The sequence below is a fragment of the Ranitomeya variabilis genome, chromosome 4 (assembly GCF_051348905.1).
Source record: "Ranitomeya variabilis isolate aRanVar5 chromosome 4, aRanVar5.hap1, whole genome shotgun sequence".
Classification (NCBI taxonomy): Eukaryota; Metazoa; Chordata; class Amphibia; order Anura; family Dendrobatidae; genus Ranitomeya; species Ranitomeya variabilis.
The window spans coordinates 669,867,241-669,884,625 of record NC_135235.1 but is presented as its reverse complement, the minus strand read 5'-3'; the positions used below and the strand labels follow the sequence as shown (position 1 = coordinate 669,884,625).

Here is a 17,385-nt window from a genome sequence, read left to right as displayed (position 1 = left end):
GGAAGCTCCATGGGTATTATCCCCTTCCCAGGCCATAAACATCTGCCCTCAGTCATTTGCTTTCCCTCTGCTAATTGCGAAAATTGCACAGAAGCCCACGCCCTTTTTTTCTGCAAAATAATCTTCTATTAATTAAATACATGTACAGTAATTTGCACACACACTCTACTAATTGTATTTGTCACCGACATCTATATATCCAGCTATTCTATTTGTATTTACTGTATGCAATCCACCTCTTCTACCCTGTCGGCTCCTGCAGTGAATTTACATAACCCGACAGATATATTATCGTCTTTTCTTCTAGCTATCTCTCTCTATATATATATATATATATGTCACACAGACATCTATATACAGTTCTGGCAAAAATTAGGAGGTCACCATGTCAAAAGAGGATGCTGGATAGTCACAAGCCTTCAAACAAAGAAGAATTGCTTACATTTTTGCGCCAGAAGCAGTGTGAAAGACTGGTGGAAAGCATGCCAAGGCGCATGAAAGCCATGATTAAAAATCATGTTTTTTCCACAAAATATTGATTTATGAACTCTTCCTGAGTTAAAGCATTAGTATTGTTGTTTCTAAATGATTATGAACTTGCTTTCCTTGCATTACTTGAGGTCTGCAAGCACTGGGGTTTTTTTTTTTTTTACCATTTCCCTTTTTCAGAAAAAAAAAAAAAAATGTATTGCTAGGAAATTCAGAGACAAGTTTATAGAATAAAAGAACAATTTACATTTTACTCAAAAATATACCTATAAAGAGAAAAATCAGACAAACTGAACATTTTGCAGCGGTCTCGTAATTTTTGCCACAGCTGTATATATATGTATTCTATGTGTATATATCTATTCTATTCTAACCTGTCAGTGTGATGTTACTGTACGCGCATAAGAATTCAAGAATTACCGGCTTTTCTTCTATGTGTGTTTTGACGAATATTTCCTTTGAAAACGATGTGTACTTGACATAGAGAACTGCTATATGTAAAAGCTCATGTTTAAAATCGCTCGGATGTATATCAGATGCTAGGTGTGAAAATCGCATTATACGCGCATTATATTCTCATGACACTCGTCCGTTTTTTCGGTCCAGATTACGGAACCTTTTTTTTCTCGCATATGGGTATGAGCCCTTAGTAGGAAGCTGGGAGATGCTCACACACGAGCCAAGTTGGGGACAACGAGGAGTAGAGCAATTGGTAGTTCTGAGACTGCTGTGGGCTGGACAAAGTCACCATGCAAGTTGTCAACTAAGTGTGGAAGATTTAGAAGCATTCTATGTCTTACCTCATGGGGGCATCTGAAAAAGAAGCTGATGTAGCCAGCGTGAAGGAAGTAAGAAAAATGGATTTTGCTAAAAATGGATTGATATGACTATGAGATCGCATTGAAGTAGAAATATAAAGTGCTGCCATGTGTAACCATCTATGTGAAAACTCTGTCAAATCCAAATGTGAAAACCATCAAGTCCGATGGCAGTTATGTTATGTATTTTCAACTTCTACCTCAGTTAATCACTTTATGTTGTTGACTATTATGGCCTCTCCTGATTCCTTGTTCACCTCCTCCACCACACTATATCACGGGTCATTGTCATCGGCTTCCAAGGGAGCAGTACCAATAGTGTGAGGATGATATAGAGAAGACAGTGTCAATACATCATGTGTTTCTCTGGAGTTCAGGGTTTCTAACTCACACTTGGCCAAATTAAATCTTAAACAAGTGTAAAACATATAATACTGGTGGATAAAACAAGATTGAACACAAGACCTTCACAGCCATCTACACATCATAGGGGAGATCTCATGACACCTTCTCTCCATCTACCTGATGATCCTGAGGAACATTGGGATCTTCTTGTTTACAGTCCTGTGGAAGAAGAGGACGGGGACATCTCTCTGGTGTTGTCCTCTTACTGGATAGATCTGGAGGAAACACATACAGGGACTGAATTCATTCTTTACATACGGATAATTATAGGCTGTGTGTATTTACTCCTGTCTATTACCTGGTGATGTGACGGGCTGGGGAACCTCCATCATAACGTCGACATCCTGACACCTTATAGGAACCTGACATACAATGACACTGTCATCCCCCAATCCCTTCATAGCATTACTGTATAATGTCCCAGCATCCCCAGCAGTGTCACCTCTCCAGTCAGCAGCTCAAGCATCTTGTAGGTGAGTTCTAGGATCTTCTGGTTATTGATATCCTCATGTATCAGAAGGTGAGGTGGAGGCCCCATGATTGGGCTCAGGGGTCTTCCCCATCCCTCAGACACAGGGTCCGGACAGCGCTCACTAGAGGTCTTCTTCACTACTGTGTAATCCTGTTTATGGAGAGACAGATTAATAGATCTCACTACAGACATTACCAGAGTCCTCACCTCTCCAGTTCCGTCCACTTGTTATTCCCACAGATAAGAATGATGAAATGTGACGTCATCAGAATCTCTCACCTCTCCAGTAAGCTGGAGGAGGATCTCTAGGGTGAGGTGTAATATCCTCTCCGCCAACTTGTCCCTGTTCATATCCATTGATGGGTCAGTCAGGAAAATTATCTTATATAGAAGATCTCCACTGAGAGGATCCGATATTGTAGGGACCTGACTGAAGATGACAATGTAACATCATAAAGAATCCCATGTAATAATACAAATAATGAAGACTTTATGTGCAATCACTGAACACAGAAATGAGGCTGACATGTATGGCACGTGACGATTTTATAAGTGTTCACCTGTTTTGTTTTTTTGTTAATCAATCAGGATGTTTTTGGCTGATTCATCAACTGCAACTTTGTAAAAATTCACAAACTTTGTCAGAAATGTACTCCAATTCACCCCTGAAGCAAAACTTGAGACTTTTTGTCCCAAGAGCATTTTTCTTTTGTGCAAAAATCATGACCCACTTAGACCATTTTGAAGAATTAGGAGCAAATAGCTACAAGGCAAAAAAGAAAGAGTGACTTAAAAAAAAAAATACAACAAAAATGAAGACTTTAGACCCAAACTTTCTGGCATGGAGCCTGTTATACCAGGAGACCGGATGAGATAGAGGTCCTGTCATAAATATTCAGTGAAGGGATAGATTTTTTCCCCCACACACTGAGTGAAAAAAAAAAATCACTTATCTGCACTGCCGCATCATAGGACATTGGTCAGAGTGCGATCCATTATTTTGTAAACCGCACTTGGACTGAAAATACCGTCTTATCGCTTCTGAAAAAGGAGGAATCATCCAGTCTATTTAGCGCTCCCAGGTAACATGCACCAAGCAACGATATTGCAAATCTTGTAAAAAAAAAGTTTTTATGAAGCATATTTTATCATGTTCTCTGCTATTTTAGATTCACATATATATGAACTAAAGCTGTGCAATGAAAGCTATTGAATGTTAAATAGACTGGCGAGTCACCTCATGGTGTCTAACAATTAGCATAATTGATTGCTTAAGCTGATATGTGCAGACTATATAAAGGTACCGTCACACTCAGTGACGCTGCAGCGATATAGACATATGAGCCGATCGCTGCAGCGTCGCTGTTTAGGTCGCTGTAGAGACGTCAAACACAGCAGCTCCAGAACGATGCAGGAGTGATCCAGTGACGTAGCGGCGACTCACTTATCGTTCTCACAGGTCGTTAGCTCCATGTAAAACATTGCTGGCATCGTTGCTTTTGCTGTTAAACATGACGATACACGCCGATCTGACAACCAAATAAAGTTCTGGACTTCTAGCTCCGACCAGCGATATCACAGCGGGATCCAGATCGCTGCTGCGTGTCAAACTCAGCGAGATCGCTATCCAGGACCCTGCAACGTCATGGATCGTTGTCGTTCTCGTTGTAAAGTTGCTGAGTGTGACGGTATCTTTACTCTGTTCATTCTTGAAGTACTATACCAGAGGAAGGCTATTTTTAACAACTATATAGCTGAAACGCGTTATTTTATTCTGAATAAATTTTCCAAGACTTGCAATATTGTTGCTTGGTGCATGTTACCTGGGAGCACTGAATAGACTGCATGATTCCTCCTTTTTCACTTCACGGTCTCCTGGCTGAGAGATCCGTTGTATCCAGACAGCTGCTGCATACCAGGGAAACCAGGCATCTTGTTCGGACCTTTTAGGTCGATATGCTATGATGCAAGCTACACACAAGGTGAGCATGTTTAACCTACATATTTGAGGTGAACGAAATTATTTACACTTAGATCTGCGCCCCGATCTCTTGTTTCCCTCCATTCTCCCTAGACCCTGTAGCCTTGGGTTCATGTATACTCCTTGTCTTATCGCTTCAGATTTACCAACATACCGTATTTTTCGGACTATAACGCGCACATTTTCCCCCTAAAAAATGTGAGGAAAATGGGGGGGTGCGCCTTATAGTTGAAATGCAGGCTTACCGGCAGTGGTGTGGCGGTGGCAGAGGTGCGGCTGCGGCAGAGGTGCGGGGATGATGAGGTGCAGTGAGCGGTATGGCGTGAGCAGGGTGCCTTCCACAGGTGAGGTGACGCAGCGGCCCGGTACCCAATGTGAGCAGCAGAGCCGGGTGAATCACGGGTTTCTCGGTGGTGGTGGTCATCTTCCTGAGGCCACTCGTGCGCAGATGGAGTGCTCTGCTTCCTGGGGCTTCAGGAAAATGGCCGCGGGAGGCCGCGCGTGCGCAGATGGAGATCACGGCGGCCATTTTCCTGAAGCCGAGTTGGCAGATTTAGATCTCCGGCTTCAGGAAAATGGACGCCACAATCTCCATCTGCGCACGCGCGGCCTCCCGCGGCCATTTTCCTGAAGCCCCGGGAAGCAGAGCACTCCATCTGCCCCTTGTCAGTGGAGTGGAGATCTGGTTTGGCAGTGTGAGAGGCGTCAGACCGTTATCCAAGAAGAGACAATTTGCATAATTAGCATATTACCCGGAGGAGCATTGCGGCTTTAAGTCTCCTCATCTCGGCATGCTTAGCATGTCTATCTCCGCAAGGAGAAATGATACTTCTTGGATAAAAATGGAAATTAAAATATAAATACTGTATACACTTAGCCAGTAGATGACACCCCATACAACGGAGAAAAAGCAATAGTGGGAATAAATGTCCTCCTCAAAATTTATAGGATCTCACAATGTCAACTGAATTACAGCAAAACGTGAGTTTATATTAAAAATTAACTTTTACTAGGTCGTTAAAATGAAAAAGAAGTGCTGCCCTAAAAAAGGGAAAAGGGGCTCCAGCTAGGGTATGTAACCCGTGGCATAGAGTGGAGGCCCATCCTTTTATAATAGAACACAAGAGTCAAAGAAAGTTGAAATCTAGGTCCACCATCCTCTAGTGAAATCCCGGATCGGAACCATCCCAAGGCAGGGCCGGACTGGCCATCTGGGAAATGCCAGAAGGGTCTGTCTGGTTATGGGCCGCCTTGTCTGCTATGTTGTTAACAGAATCGGTGTTCTCATGACATCCATACTGTTAAGAGTTGTGATGGAGCACAAAGTCGCTGACTCCGTCACTTGCCCCAGCAGGCCTCTGGTATCATTAGAAATATTGGTCTTGTAGAAAATCTTCCTTTCCTCCATCCAGGGTAATATAAGTAATATATCCCATCTGGTTCATCGGGACGGGGACAGCACGGGCCTGTGTGATTTCAAATGCCAGTACAGAATTTCAGCCCCAGTCCGTACTTGACCCAAGGTATGGGATCACAGATAACAGCGAGACATCTAACCACACACATCCATATGTCAATGCTGATCCAGGTAAGGCTACTTTCACACTAGCGTCGGGAAAGACCCGTCGCTGTGCGTCGGGCCGACGTTCCCGACGCTAGTGTGGTCTCCGCCGCACAACGGGGGCAGCGGATGTATTTTTCCAACGCATCCGCTGCCCCATTGTGAGGTGCGGGGAAGTGCGGGGAGGTGGGGGCGGAGTTCCGGCCGCGCATGCGCGGTCGGAAAAAGCGGACCGTCGGGAACAAAAAACGTTACATGTAAGGTTTTTTTCTCCCGACGGTCCGCTAACACACGCCCAAGCGTCGCAAAACGGACGCGACGTTTGGCAATGCGTCGCAAATGCGTCGCTAATGTTAGTCTATGACGAAAAAACGTATCCAGCAAGAACTTTTGCTGGATGCGTATTTTCGGCAAAACGACGCATTTGCGACGTATTGCAGTTAACGCTAGTGTGAAAGTAGCCTTACAAGTCTACACCTCTTCTCCCAGTGTCCACTATTGGCTGCGGTGCTGATGTCCTGACTCAGAGAGGTATCACCGCTATCTGCTGGTTACATAGGACTGAAGGGGACAACTCCTACATTATCTGTATTCAAAAGACTTATCACTGTTATCCGTGGTGTTACATAGGCCTGCAGGGGACATCTACTACATTATCTATACTCAGTAATCACTTATCTGTGGTGTTACATAGGATTGCAGGTGAGGCCTACTACATTATCTGTGCTCAGAGAGTTATCACTGTTATCTGTGGAGTTACATAGGACTGCAAGTGACATCTACTTTACTATCTGTGGGTTTACATAGGACTGCAGGTAACATCTACTACATTACCTGTACTCAGAGAGTTATCACGGTTATCTATGGTGTTACATAGGACTGCACGGGACATCTACTACATTACCTGTGCTCAGTTATCACCGTGTTATCTGTGTTGTTACATAGGACTGCAGGTAACAACTAGTACATTATCTGTGGTGTTACATAGGACTGCAGATAATATTTATTCATGATATGTCCTTAGCGCATTATCACGGTTATCTGTGTGGCGGCTTTTCATCCTTTGCTAGAGCAAAGACACCCAGGACTGCAGAGCCCGATCTCAGGGTCTCCGGGTCACAGGTCAGAGCCCAGCGACCAGCAACTGGGGGAGAACGTGTGTATTCAGGGGGGAAACATGGAAAACGGAACAGCACAGAGATGGGAAAGGCCATTTATTATATGGGGAGGAAAAATGGCCGAGTGTGACCAGCGGCTAATCCTGATAGAGAATAACGGGACTCCGGCACCTACCTCCACCTGCAGAGCCGCACTCCACATGTAATGGCAGCTAGCGTCTAGATTGGAGTTGGTTTCTTGAGGGGAGGAGTGATTCCTTGGAGTCATGATGTCACCGGAAAGGGCGGGGCCTCCTTCAGTCCAATGACGAGCCGATAGCAGGAAGCTGCGTTTTGTTGAAGCTGCTGGTGGAGAAGAGAAGCGGGAGATGAGGAGCCCTGTGAGGAGAGAACCGAGGAGCTGCAGCATGGAGCCGTGTGAGGAGAGGACCGAGGGGTATGTAGAGGGGCATCCAGGGGGTTGTGTGGCTGGTGTGAGGGGGCGTGGGGTATGTATAGGGTCATCCAGGGGACATGTTTGAGGGGCATGGGGTATGTAGAGGGTCATCCAGGGGGGCATGAGGTATGCAGAGGGGCATCCAGGGGGCTGGTGTGAATGGGGGGCATGGGGTATGTAGAGTGGGCATCCAGGGGGCTGTGTTGCATGGTGTGAGGGAGCAAGGGGTATGTAGAGGAGCATCCAGGGCGCTGGTGTGAGGAGGGCATGAGGTATGTAGAGGGGCATCCAGGTGGCTGGTGTGAATGGGGGGTATGTAGAGGGGCATCCAGGGGGCTGTGTTGCATGGTGTGAGGGAGCAAGGGGTATGTAGAGGGGCATCCAGGGGGCTTGTATGTAGAGGGGCATCCAGGGGGCTTGTGTGCGGGGGGCATGGGGTATGTAGAGGGGCATCCAGGGCGCTGGTGTGAGAAGGGCATGGGGTATGTAGAGTGGCATCCAGAGGGCTAGTGTGAGAGGGCATGGAGTATGTAGCGGGCATTCAGGGGGCATGGGGTATGTAGATGGGCATCCACGGGGCTACATTATGCCCCTCTACATACCCCCCTCACACCAGCCCCCTTGATGCTCATCTGCATACCCTATGCCTCCTCACTCAGCCCCCTGGATGTCCCTCTACATAGCCCATGTCCCCTTACACCAGCCACACAGCCTCCTGGATGCCCCTCTACATACACCATGCCCCCTCACACCAGCCCCCTGGATGCCCCTCTACATACCCCATCATACCAGCCCCCTGGATGCCGCTCTACATACCCCATGCGCCCTTAAACCAGCCACACAGCCTCCTGGATGCCCCTTTACATATCCCATACCCCCTCACACCAACCCCCTGGATGCTCCTCTGCATGTCCCATACCCCCTTAAACCAGCCACACAGCCTCCTGGATGCCCCTCTACATATCCCATACCCCTCACACCAGCCCCCTGGATGCCCCTCTACATATCCCATACCCCCTCACACCAGCCCCCTGGATGCCCCTCTACATATCCCATACCCCCTCACACCAGCCCCCTGGATGCCCCTCTACATATCCCATACCCCCTCACACCAGCCCCCTGGATGCCCCTCTACATATCCCATACCCCCTCACACCAGCCCCCTGGATGCCCCTCTACATATCCCATACCCCCTCACACCAGCCCCCTGGATGCCCCTCTACATATCCCATACCCCCTCACACCAGCCCCCTGGATGCCCCTCTACATATCCCATACCCCCTCACACCAGCCCCCTGGATGCCCCTCTACATATCCCATACCCCCTCACACCAGCCCCCTGGATGCCCCTCTACATATCCCATACCCCCTCACACCAGCCCCCTGGATGCCCCTCTACATATCCCATACCCCCTCACACCAGCCCCCTGGATGCCCCTCTACATATCCCATACCCCCTCACACCAGCCCCCTGGATGCCCCTCTACATATCCCATACCCCCTCACACCAGCCCCCTGGATGCCCCTCTACATATCCCATACCCCCTCACACCAGCCCCCTGGATGCCCCTCTACATATCCCATACCCCCTCACACCAGCCCCCTGGATGCCCCTCTACATATCCCATACCCCCTCACACCAGCCCCCTGGATGCCCCTCTACATATCCCATACCCCCTCACACCAGCCCCCTGGATGCCCCTCTACATATCCCATACCCCCTCACACCAGCCCCCTGGATGCCCCTCTACATATCCCATACCCCCTCACACCAGGTGAGGATTTGCATCTCCTAGCCCAGGGCTCCCTCCCTTCTTTCAGCTGTCCAGTGAATCTGTTCCACTTACTTCGGCAGTCCTTTGTAAGTGATCAATGGGTGGATCTGTAGCGGTTCCAGTACTGTTCTCCACTTCGCCGAGGCCCGCTCCCCCATAGTCACGCCACTTTGCAATCTTGCCGTGTTTCCACTTATTGCAGTTTTTTTTCCTTCTCTGCCGGACGGCCAATCACTTTACTTTATCTCAGCCAAAGTTTACGCCAATGCCCCAAGTGCACACCTTCATTATGCAAGCCCCCAAAGAACCCCCATACCCCTCCGCTGCCCAGGATTTGAGCACACTATCTCTTCCTGAAAGGGTCTCTGCTTTGTTTCCTGCCGTCTCTGATCTTGTCAAGGTGTCCCAATCTTTGCCGTCGTTGATAAATCGATTGGAGGTGCAGGAGGCAGGTTTCACTGGTCAACGGACGGAGGGTGGGGACAACGCTGAGGCCCTGGAACTGCGGGCGGGGGTGTGGTTGCGGTGTTCGGTGGAGGCTGCCATTTTCCATATGCCTGCCTTCATTCCCAAGCTGCAACTTGACATCTAGCGTCCAGACTTCCAGAAAATGGCTGTGGAGGCTGATCGAGATCCGCCGCAATTTTCTGGAAGTCTGGACACTAGAGGCTAAATTGCAGCCTCGCAATGTAGGCACGCAAAAGGAAATTGCCACTGTGACTTTTCTCTCTCTCCCCTCCCCCGCAGGTCCAGGGCCTCAGCTTTGCCCCCACCCTCCATGGATCTGTTACACTTACCGAGGGGGGTTGCTGTGGTGGAGCAGTGATGCAGGCATCACTGCTCCACCACCGCGACCCCCTCGGTAATTTTTATTTTTAAAGATTCAGATTATAAGATGCACCCTGTTTTCCCCCCAATTTGGGGGGGAAAAAGTGTATCTAAGGCCAGGTTCACACTGCGTTGCAGGCGTCCGTTATACGGACTACGTTACACCACGGCGTAACACGGTGTAACGCAGTCCGTTAACGCCGCCATTAATTCCTATGTCGGACGCATGGGCGCACGATGGACGCACAATGGGCGTGCACTAGCGATGTGCCGTCATTGAGTGACTGACCCTGGGACGTGGTCCGTCACTGCTAGCGCAGATAGAGCATCTGCTAGCTCTATCTGCGCTAGCTCGCTGACATACCGGCACTTGCGTTAACAGCAGCCCGTTAACGAATGTGTTGAACGGGCTGCTAACGCAATGTGAACCTAGCCTTAGGGTATGTGCATGTATGGGTATGTATGTAGGGTATGTTTTATTCTGCTTTATTACTGTATTGTTAACATTGTTACCTATGACTCTTGTGTTTGAAACTGTTAAACTGTAAAGCGCTGCGGAATATGTTGGCGCTATATAAATAAAGATTATTATTATTATGTGCACACGTTTAGGCCATGTGCACACGTAGCGGTTTTTACCGCGGAACCGCAGCGATTTTGATGCTGCGGGTCCGCAGCAGTTTCCATTGCGTTTACATTTACATGTAAACCCTATGGAAACCGCAATCCGCTGTGCACATGCTGCGGGAAAAACCGCGCAGAAACGCAGCGGTTTACAACTCGCAGCATGTCACTTCTTTGTGCAGAATCGCAGCGATTCTGCACACATAGAAATGCATTGATCCGCTTACTTCCCACATGGGGCTGTGCCCACGATGCGGGAAGTAAGCGAATAATGTGCGGTTGCTACCCGGGGTGGAGGAGAGGAGACTCTCCTCCAGGCCCTGGGAAACACATTTGTGGTAAAAAAAAAAAATAATTAAAATAAAAAATGATATACTCACCTCTCAGCGCTGCACGCGACCGTCCGGTCTCAGTTGCTGTGCAAGCAGGACCTGCTCACATGACCGTGATGACGCCGCGGTCACATGACCGTGACGTCACGAAGGTCCTTCTCGCACAGCATCTTTGGAACCGGACCGCCAGGTGCAGCGCCGAGGAGATCGGGACTTCAGAGGGTGAGTATATAAACATCTTTTATTATTTTTAACATTACTATTGATGCTGCATATGCAGCATCAATAGTATAGGAGTAAACCCGCAGCGGAAACCGCAAAACAAACCGCGATAAATCTGCAGGGATAACCGCAGCGGTTTTGCCCTGCAGATTTATCAATTCCGCTGCGGGAGAACCCGCAGAGGACCCCGCAAAGTGTGCAGATAGCCTAAGATTTGCTCCTGAAATTTTCTGTGCCGATTCTGCATCTCTTGGCAGAAAACCCAGTTAAAAAATCCGTGCGGATTTTATGCTGATTTTCATGCGGATTTGTGTGCGTTTTTGTAAGCTAAATAAAGATCTATTATTTAACAATTGTGATGTCATTTCTTGTTCAACCTCTTCTTTTACACACTTTATTGAAGAATAATGTTTACACACAGAGAGATAATATATAGATATATAGATAATACCAAGCCCGATGTTTAGTAATAAACATAATAAAGTAGTACATAGTTAAATAAAGTAGAAGTAAACCTAGCACTCAACTTAAATGTGGGTCATTCCACATCAAGTGGACCAGTTTTAAAAATCATCCCCACTCGACCTTCTCCGATTTTGCTGAAAATTTATAAGGATGTACATGTATGTTTGAAAAGAGGTTCTGTAAATTTTTAGGGCCAGATCTCAAATACATTGGGCACTGTTGACCTTACACTGGAGGTTCCACCAAGCCTGCGGCTTCAGCTAAGAGGATTTTGCAAACTTTGGCACATAGCCATTAGAGTTCTATACTGGCTATGATGCTGAAATTTGGCATACTAGCTCAACTTTTGCTGCTAAACACGACAAAATTATTATCGGCTATGACAAAACAATATTTCGGCCGCAATTTTGTGTCAAAGTAGCTTGAAAAACGCGTCGCATAAAATTTATGCCAAACTTTGCCCATATATAACTCAAGACCAAAAACCAATAGTAACTGGTGCTTTGCCCTGTACACCAAACATCTCCATGACTTTGCATTGCTGCAATATCATGGTCAAAGCATATGTATTTGTGGAAATATTCACACCCACATATGATGAAAAACTTAAAAAAACGAATTTTACCTATTTTTAGGTAAAATTTCTCAAAAAGGGTACCCCTAAAATATATTAATTCTGATATCATTAGAAAAAGCACATTTTTCTCTACAAGGATTATTGTTTTCTTTTTTGGAGTCTCTCAGTTTAAGAAATGAAAAATGCCACTGAACATGGTGTTATTTATTAATACGCAATGAATGATAACTGCACTATTCAAACCCTTGCGTTGGTCCATGGTAGTTATACCACAACTAGTGTTGAGCGATACCGTCCGATACTTGAAAGTATCGGTATCGGCCGATACCGGCAAAGTATCGGATCTAATCCGATACCAATACTAGTCAATGGGACACCAAGTATCGGACGGTATCCTGTATGGATCCCAGGGCCTGAAGGAGAGTTTCCTCTCCTTCAGACCCTGGGAACCAATGTGTAAAAGAAAGAATTAAAATAAAAAATAGGGATATACTCACCCTCTGACGCGCCCTGGACTTTACCGCCGTAACCGGGAGCCGTTGTACCTAAGAATGCGCGCTTGAAGGGCCTTAGATGACGTCACGGCGCTCTGATTGGTCCGTAGCGGTCGCGTGACCGCTACGCGACCAATCAGAGCGCCGTGACGTCATCTAAGGCCCTTCAAGCGCGCATTCTTAGGTACAACGGCTCCCGGTTATGGCGGTAAAGTCCAGGGGCCGCCGGAGAGGTGAGTATATCCCTATTTTGTATTTTAATTCTTTCTTTTACACATTGATATTAATCCCGATACCACAAAAGTATCGGATCTCGGTATCGGAATTCCGATACCGCAAGTATCGGCCGATACCCAACACTTGCGGTATCGGAACGCTCAACACTAACCACAACCAATTCCCTAAGAATTGGTATTATAATCCTATTAAGAATTGTAATAATGCTGTCTTTCGAGAATTGGCAGCCCCATCGCCTAGGAGCCATGGCCGATAGCCGTACAAGGCGAGCCTCGGGCGGTCTCTATCGCAGGTTCTGAAGCCTGAGGGTGGGTGTCTTTGCCTAGGATCCCAAGCCTAATATTGGGTATCTTTTGTTGGTTCCCAAGCCATAATGCTCAGTCTAAGTGGTCTGGAATTGTTGCTGAATTTGCAACATAATCGGTTCAGAGAAGCTGTATTGTCGGCCCATTGCTGTTGCAGCTGGTGCTGGAATTATTGCAATGATTGACTGCTCGGGAATCCAGCATGTATCATTTCTCACAGGCCAGTGAAAGAAGCTAGCTGGTCCATGAGGATGCATAAAATTTATTAATGCATCATGCTCGTCGACTGAAATTTCAGAAATATTTCCAATCCACCAGTTCCTATTGTAAATGCAGGCAATGTATTGCCCTGGCTGGAGGTTTACAATTGGCACAAAAGGCATTTCTGATCTGACAGATCTATCTACATGGGCAATGAAAGATGATGGGTCATTTGACAGCCTTGAAAAGCGAATCTTTTTGTCATCAATTGGCACAAACTGGTAATTTTCTCGTGTTCCAGCAATTGTATGTCCATCTTTGAACCTTTCCTCTTGAACTACCCGTATTTCGTCAATTTTTTTTCTTTTGGAGTAAAAAAAAACTTGATTCCATGCAGTTGCTCGTTGCAAAAGTTGAATAAATCCACCGGGGTCAGTATTTGGTTTTCAGTTTGGCGTTGAAGACTGGCACGAGCTGCCAACCTCTTTGCTGTCCCTCCAATCCCATCACAGGGCGACTTTCCATGACTGGTACCAAAAAAATTCCATTCAGCGCCGATATTGAAATCAGCATTGTGGTGGCACAAGTTGAGAATTTGACATTTTTGTACTGTGCTGCAGATCCATCGCTGAAGTAGTGGATATGACGAATCCCATAGATGAGTCTTGAGATACTCCACAATTACTGTTAAAGTGTGGACTGCAATTGTGTCATTACAAATGGGTGTACTGTAGCTTGACTATTTTCCCAGTGGAAACCTTGAATGGCATCTTGAACAATAAATGAGTAATTTTCAGCAAAGTCCATAAGGATCACAAGCGCTCCAGGTCTCAGATTTTCCTTCAACGATTTGAGATAGCAACTTTGATGCTTGGCGATGTAGTGATGGCTACAAAGTTTAGAAATTTTCAAAACTAATTCTTCAATGAAATCTTCTATAGTCAGTTTGGTATCAAGCTTGTCTCGATCAGTGTGAATCCATTGTTGGAACTCAATAATATCTTCAGGGTCACTGTTGACAAACACATTGACTAGAAATTCTTTTAAAACTTCAGGACCCGGGCATTTATCACAACGGCCAAGCATACAGTCCTTGGATTCAATTCCACAGACCATTTTGCATATGAGCTCTTTGTAGTCATCATTGATTGGGCATGCTGCAAGCATTAGTTTGACATTTTGGTGAATGGTACACACACAAACGGAATGTGTTCTAGCAGATCCAACGGTTACGCACCACTTTGGCCGAAGCTCACAAAACTTGGAAAATCCAATTTCAGGGTCATTCCGATCCCGATAGGCAACAAACATTTCCCTCATATTGCTCAGTAATAGTTGCTTTTGCATCTGCTTTTTTTCTCCTGCTATTCGCACTGATACATAGTCTTTTTTACCAGGGCACATTCGACTGAATTCATCATCCTCAAAAAAATGCCTGCACCTTTTTCTTCACTTCCTCAGAAACTTTCTTGCCACACTTGATTCTAGGCAAGATGGACATACAGTTGCTGGAACAAGAGAAAATCACCAGTTTGTGCCAATTGATGACAAAAAGATTCGCATTTCAAGGGTGTCAAATGACCCATCATCTTTCATTGCCCATGTAGATAGATCTGTCAGATCAGAAATGCCTTTTGTGCCAATTGGAAAGCTCCAGCCAGGGCAATACATTGCCTGCATTTACGATAGGAACTGGTGGATTGGAAATATTTCTGAAACTTCAGTCGACGAGCATGATGCATTAATAAATTTTATGCATCCTCATGGACCAGCTAGCTTCTTTCACTGGCCTGGGAGAAATGATACATGCTGGATTCCCGAGCAGTCAATCATTGCAATAATTCCAGCACCAGCTGCAACAGCAATGGGCCGACAATACAGCTTCTCTGAACCGATTATGTTGCAAATTCAGCAACAATTCCAGACCACTTAGACTGAGCATTATGGCTTGGGAACCAACAAAAGATACCCAATATTAGGCTTGGGATCCTAGGCAAAGACACCCACCCTCAGGCTTCAGAACCTGCGATAGAGACCGCCCGAGGCTCGCCTTGTACGGCTATCGGCCATGGCTCCTAGGCGATGGGGCTGCCAATTCTCGAAAGACAGCATTATTACAATTCTTAATAGGATTATAATACCAATTGTTAGGGAATTGGTTGTGGTATAACCACCATGGACCAACGCAAGGGTTTGAATAGTGCAGTTACCATTCATTGCGTATTAATAAACACCACCATGTTCAGTGGCATTTTTCATTTCTTAAACTGAGAGACTCCAAAAAATAAAATAATGATCCTTGTAGAGAAAAATGTGCTCTTTCTAATGATATCAGAATTAATATATTTTAGGGGTACCCTTTTTGAGAAATTTTACCTAAAAATAGGTAAAATTCGTTTTTTTAAGTTTTTCATCATATGTGGGTGTGAATATTTCCACAAATACATATGCTTTGACCGTGATATTGCAGCAATGCAAAGTCATGTAGATGGTTGGTGTACAGGGCAAAGCACCAGTTACTATTGGTTTTTGGTCTTGAGTTATATATGGGCAAAGTTTGGCATAAATTTTATGCGACACGTTTTTCAAGCTACTTTGACACTAAATTGCGGCCGAAATATTGTTTTGTCATAGCCGGTAATAATTTTGTCGTGTTTAGCAGCAAAAGTTGAGCTAGTATGCCAAATTTCAGCATCATAGCCAGTATAGAACTCTAATGGCTATGTGCCAAAGTTTGCAAAATCCTCTTAGCTGAAGCCGCAGGCTTGGTGGAACCTCCAGTGAAAGGTCAACAGTGCCCAATGTATTTGAGATCTGGCCCTAAAAAATTTACAGAACCTCTTTTCAAACATACATGTACATCCTTATAAATTTTCAGCAAAATCGGAGAAGGTCGAGTGGGGACCACTGGTCCACTTGACATGGAATGACCCATGTGTGAGAATAAGTTTATTGTAGCACATGAGATAAAAGTTTCGTTCCACATGGACCTTCTTCGGTATCGTAATGTGCTGGGCAAATATATAGCGTGGTTCCCGAGAAGAATCTATGTGCAAAGTACCTTAGGAGACTGCACCTAGTAGTATATGTAAACAGAGAGGGAGAAAGGGTTGGTGCATCTACCGCAAGATACTTAACGGTATATTAGAGCTGAGAGAGGGAGGGCGGATACATCTGCGGTGGACTCCGTGTCTGGCGGCAGATGTATCCGCCCTCTCTCCGCTCTAATATACCATTAAGTGTCTTGCAGTAGATGCACCAACCCTTTCTCCCTCTCTGTTTACATATACTACTAGGTGCAGTCTCCTTCTAAGGTACTTTGCACATACAGATTCTTCTCTGGGAACCACACTATATATTTGCCCAGCACATTTGGCTACTGACGAAGGTCCATGTGGACCGAAACGTTTCTCATGTGCTACAATAAACTTATTCTCACGCATTTAAGTTGAGTGCTAGGTTTACTTCTACTATATTGACGGTTTGAGAACCTAACCTTAGTAGTGATTATCAAATATATTCGTCACTTGAGATTTCTCAAGCATGCACGGGGGTCCTCCGAGTATTTTTTAGTGCTCAGTTTGTTTTTCAGGCCACAGCTGAATGATTTACATCTGATAGAAAGCATAAGTACATGTGGGGGTTGCTAGGGAATCCCCACATGTACTTAAGCTGGCTAACAGATTTAAATCACTCAGCTGCGGCAAGAAAAACTAAAGCTCCGAGCACTAAAAAATACTCGGAGAACCCCCGAGCATGCTTCACGAGTATATTCGCTCATCACTAGACCTTATCACCACCCCTTAGCTGTGAACGCGGTGTTTCTTGTATACATAGTTAAATAAAGACACACAAAATCTGTGTGAGGCCAGGATCACACTTGCGAGAAAGTCGAATGAGTTTCGCACCTCAATATCCGGCACTGCCGCCGGCACTCGGGATCGGAGCGTTCAGCTTTATAGAATTACATGCGGCTGCACACTCCAGTCCCAAGTGCCGTCGTCAGTGCTGGGTATTGAGGTGCGAGTTTCTTGCAAGTGTGACC

At 45.9% G+C, this 17,385-nt stretch overlaps 1 protein-coding gene across 1 annotated transcript in view; it reads right to left on the bottom strand.

Moving 5' to 3' along the window:
- Positions 1-7,095, bottom strand: part of LOC143766275 (oocyte zinc finger protein XlCOF8.4-like) — a 35,937-nt gene extending 28,842 nt beyond the window's left edge. The window contains exons 1-5 of the mRNA XM_077253821.1: positions 7,020-7,095; positions 2,464-2,614; positions 2,155-2,334; positions 2,011-2,074; positions 1,830-1,927 (exon numbers count right to left, since the gene is read on the bottom strand). Of these exons, the coding sequence (XP_077109936.1) occupies positions 1,830-1,927; positions 2,011-2,074; positions 2,155-2,334; positions 2,464-2,541 (420 nt within the window). The 5' untranslated portion in view covers positions 2,542-2,614; positions 7,020-7,095. The remainder of the gene's footprint in view (positions 1-1,829; positions 1,928-2,010; positions 2,075-2,154; positions 2,335-2,463; positions 2,615-7,019) is intronic.
- Positions 7,096-17,385: the final 10,290 nt, after the last annotated feature.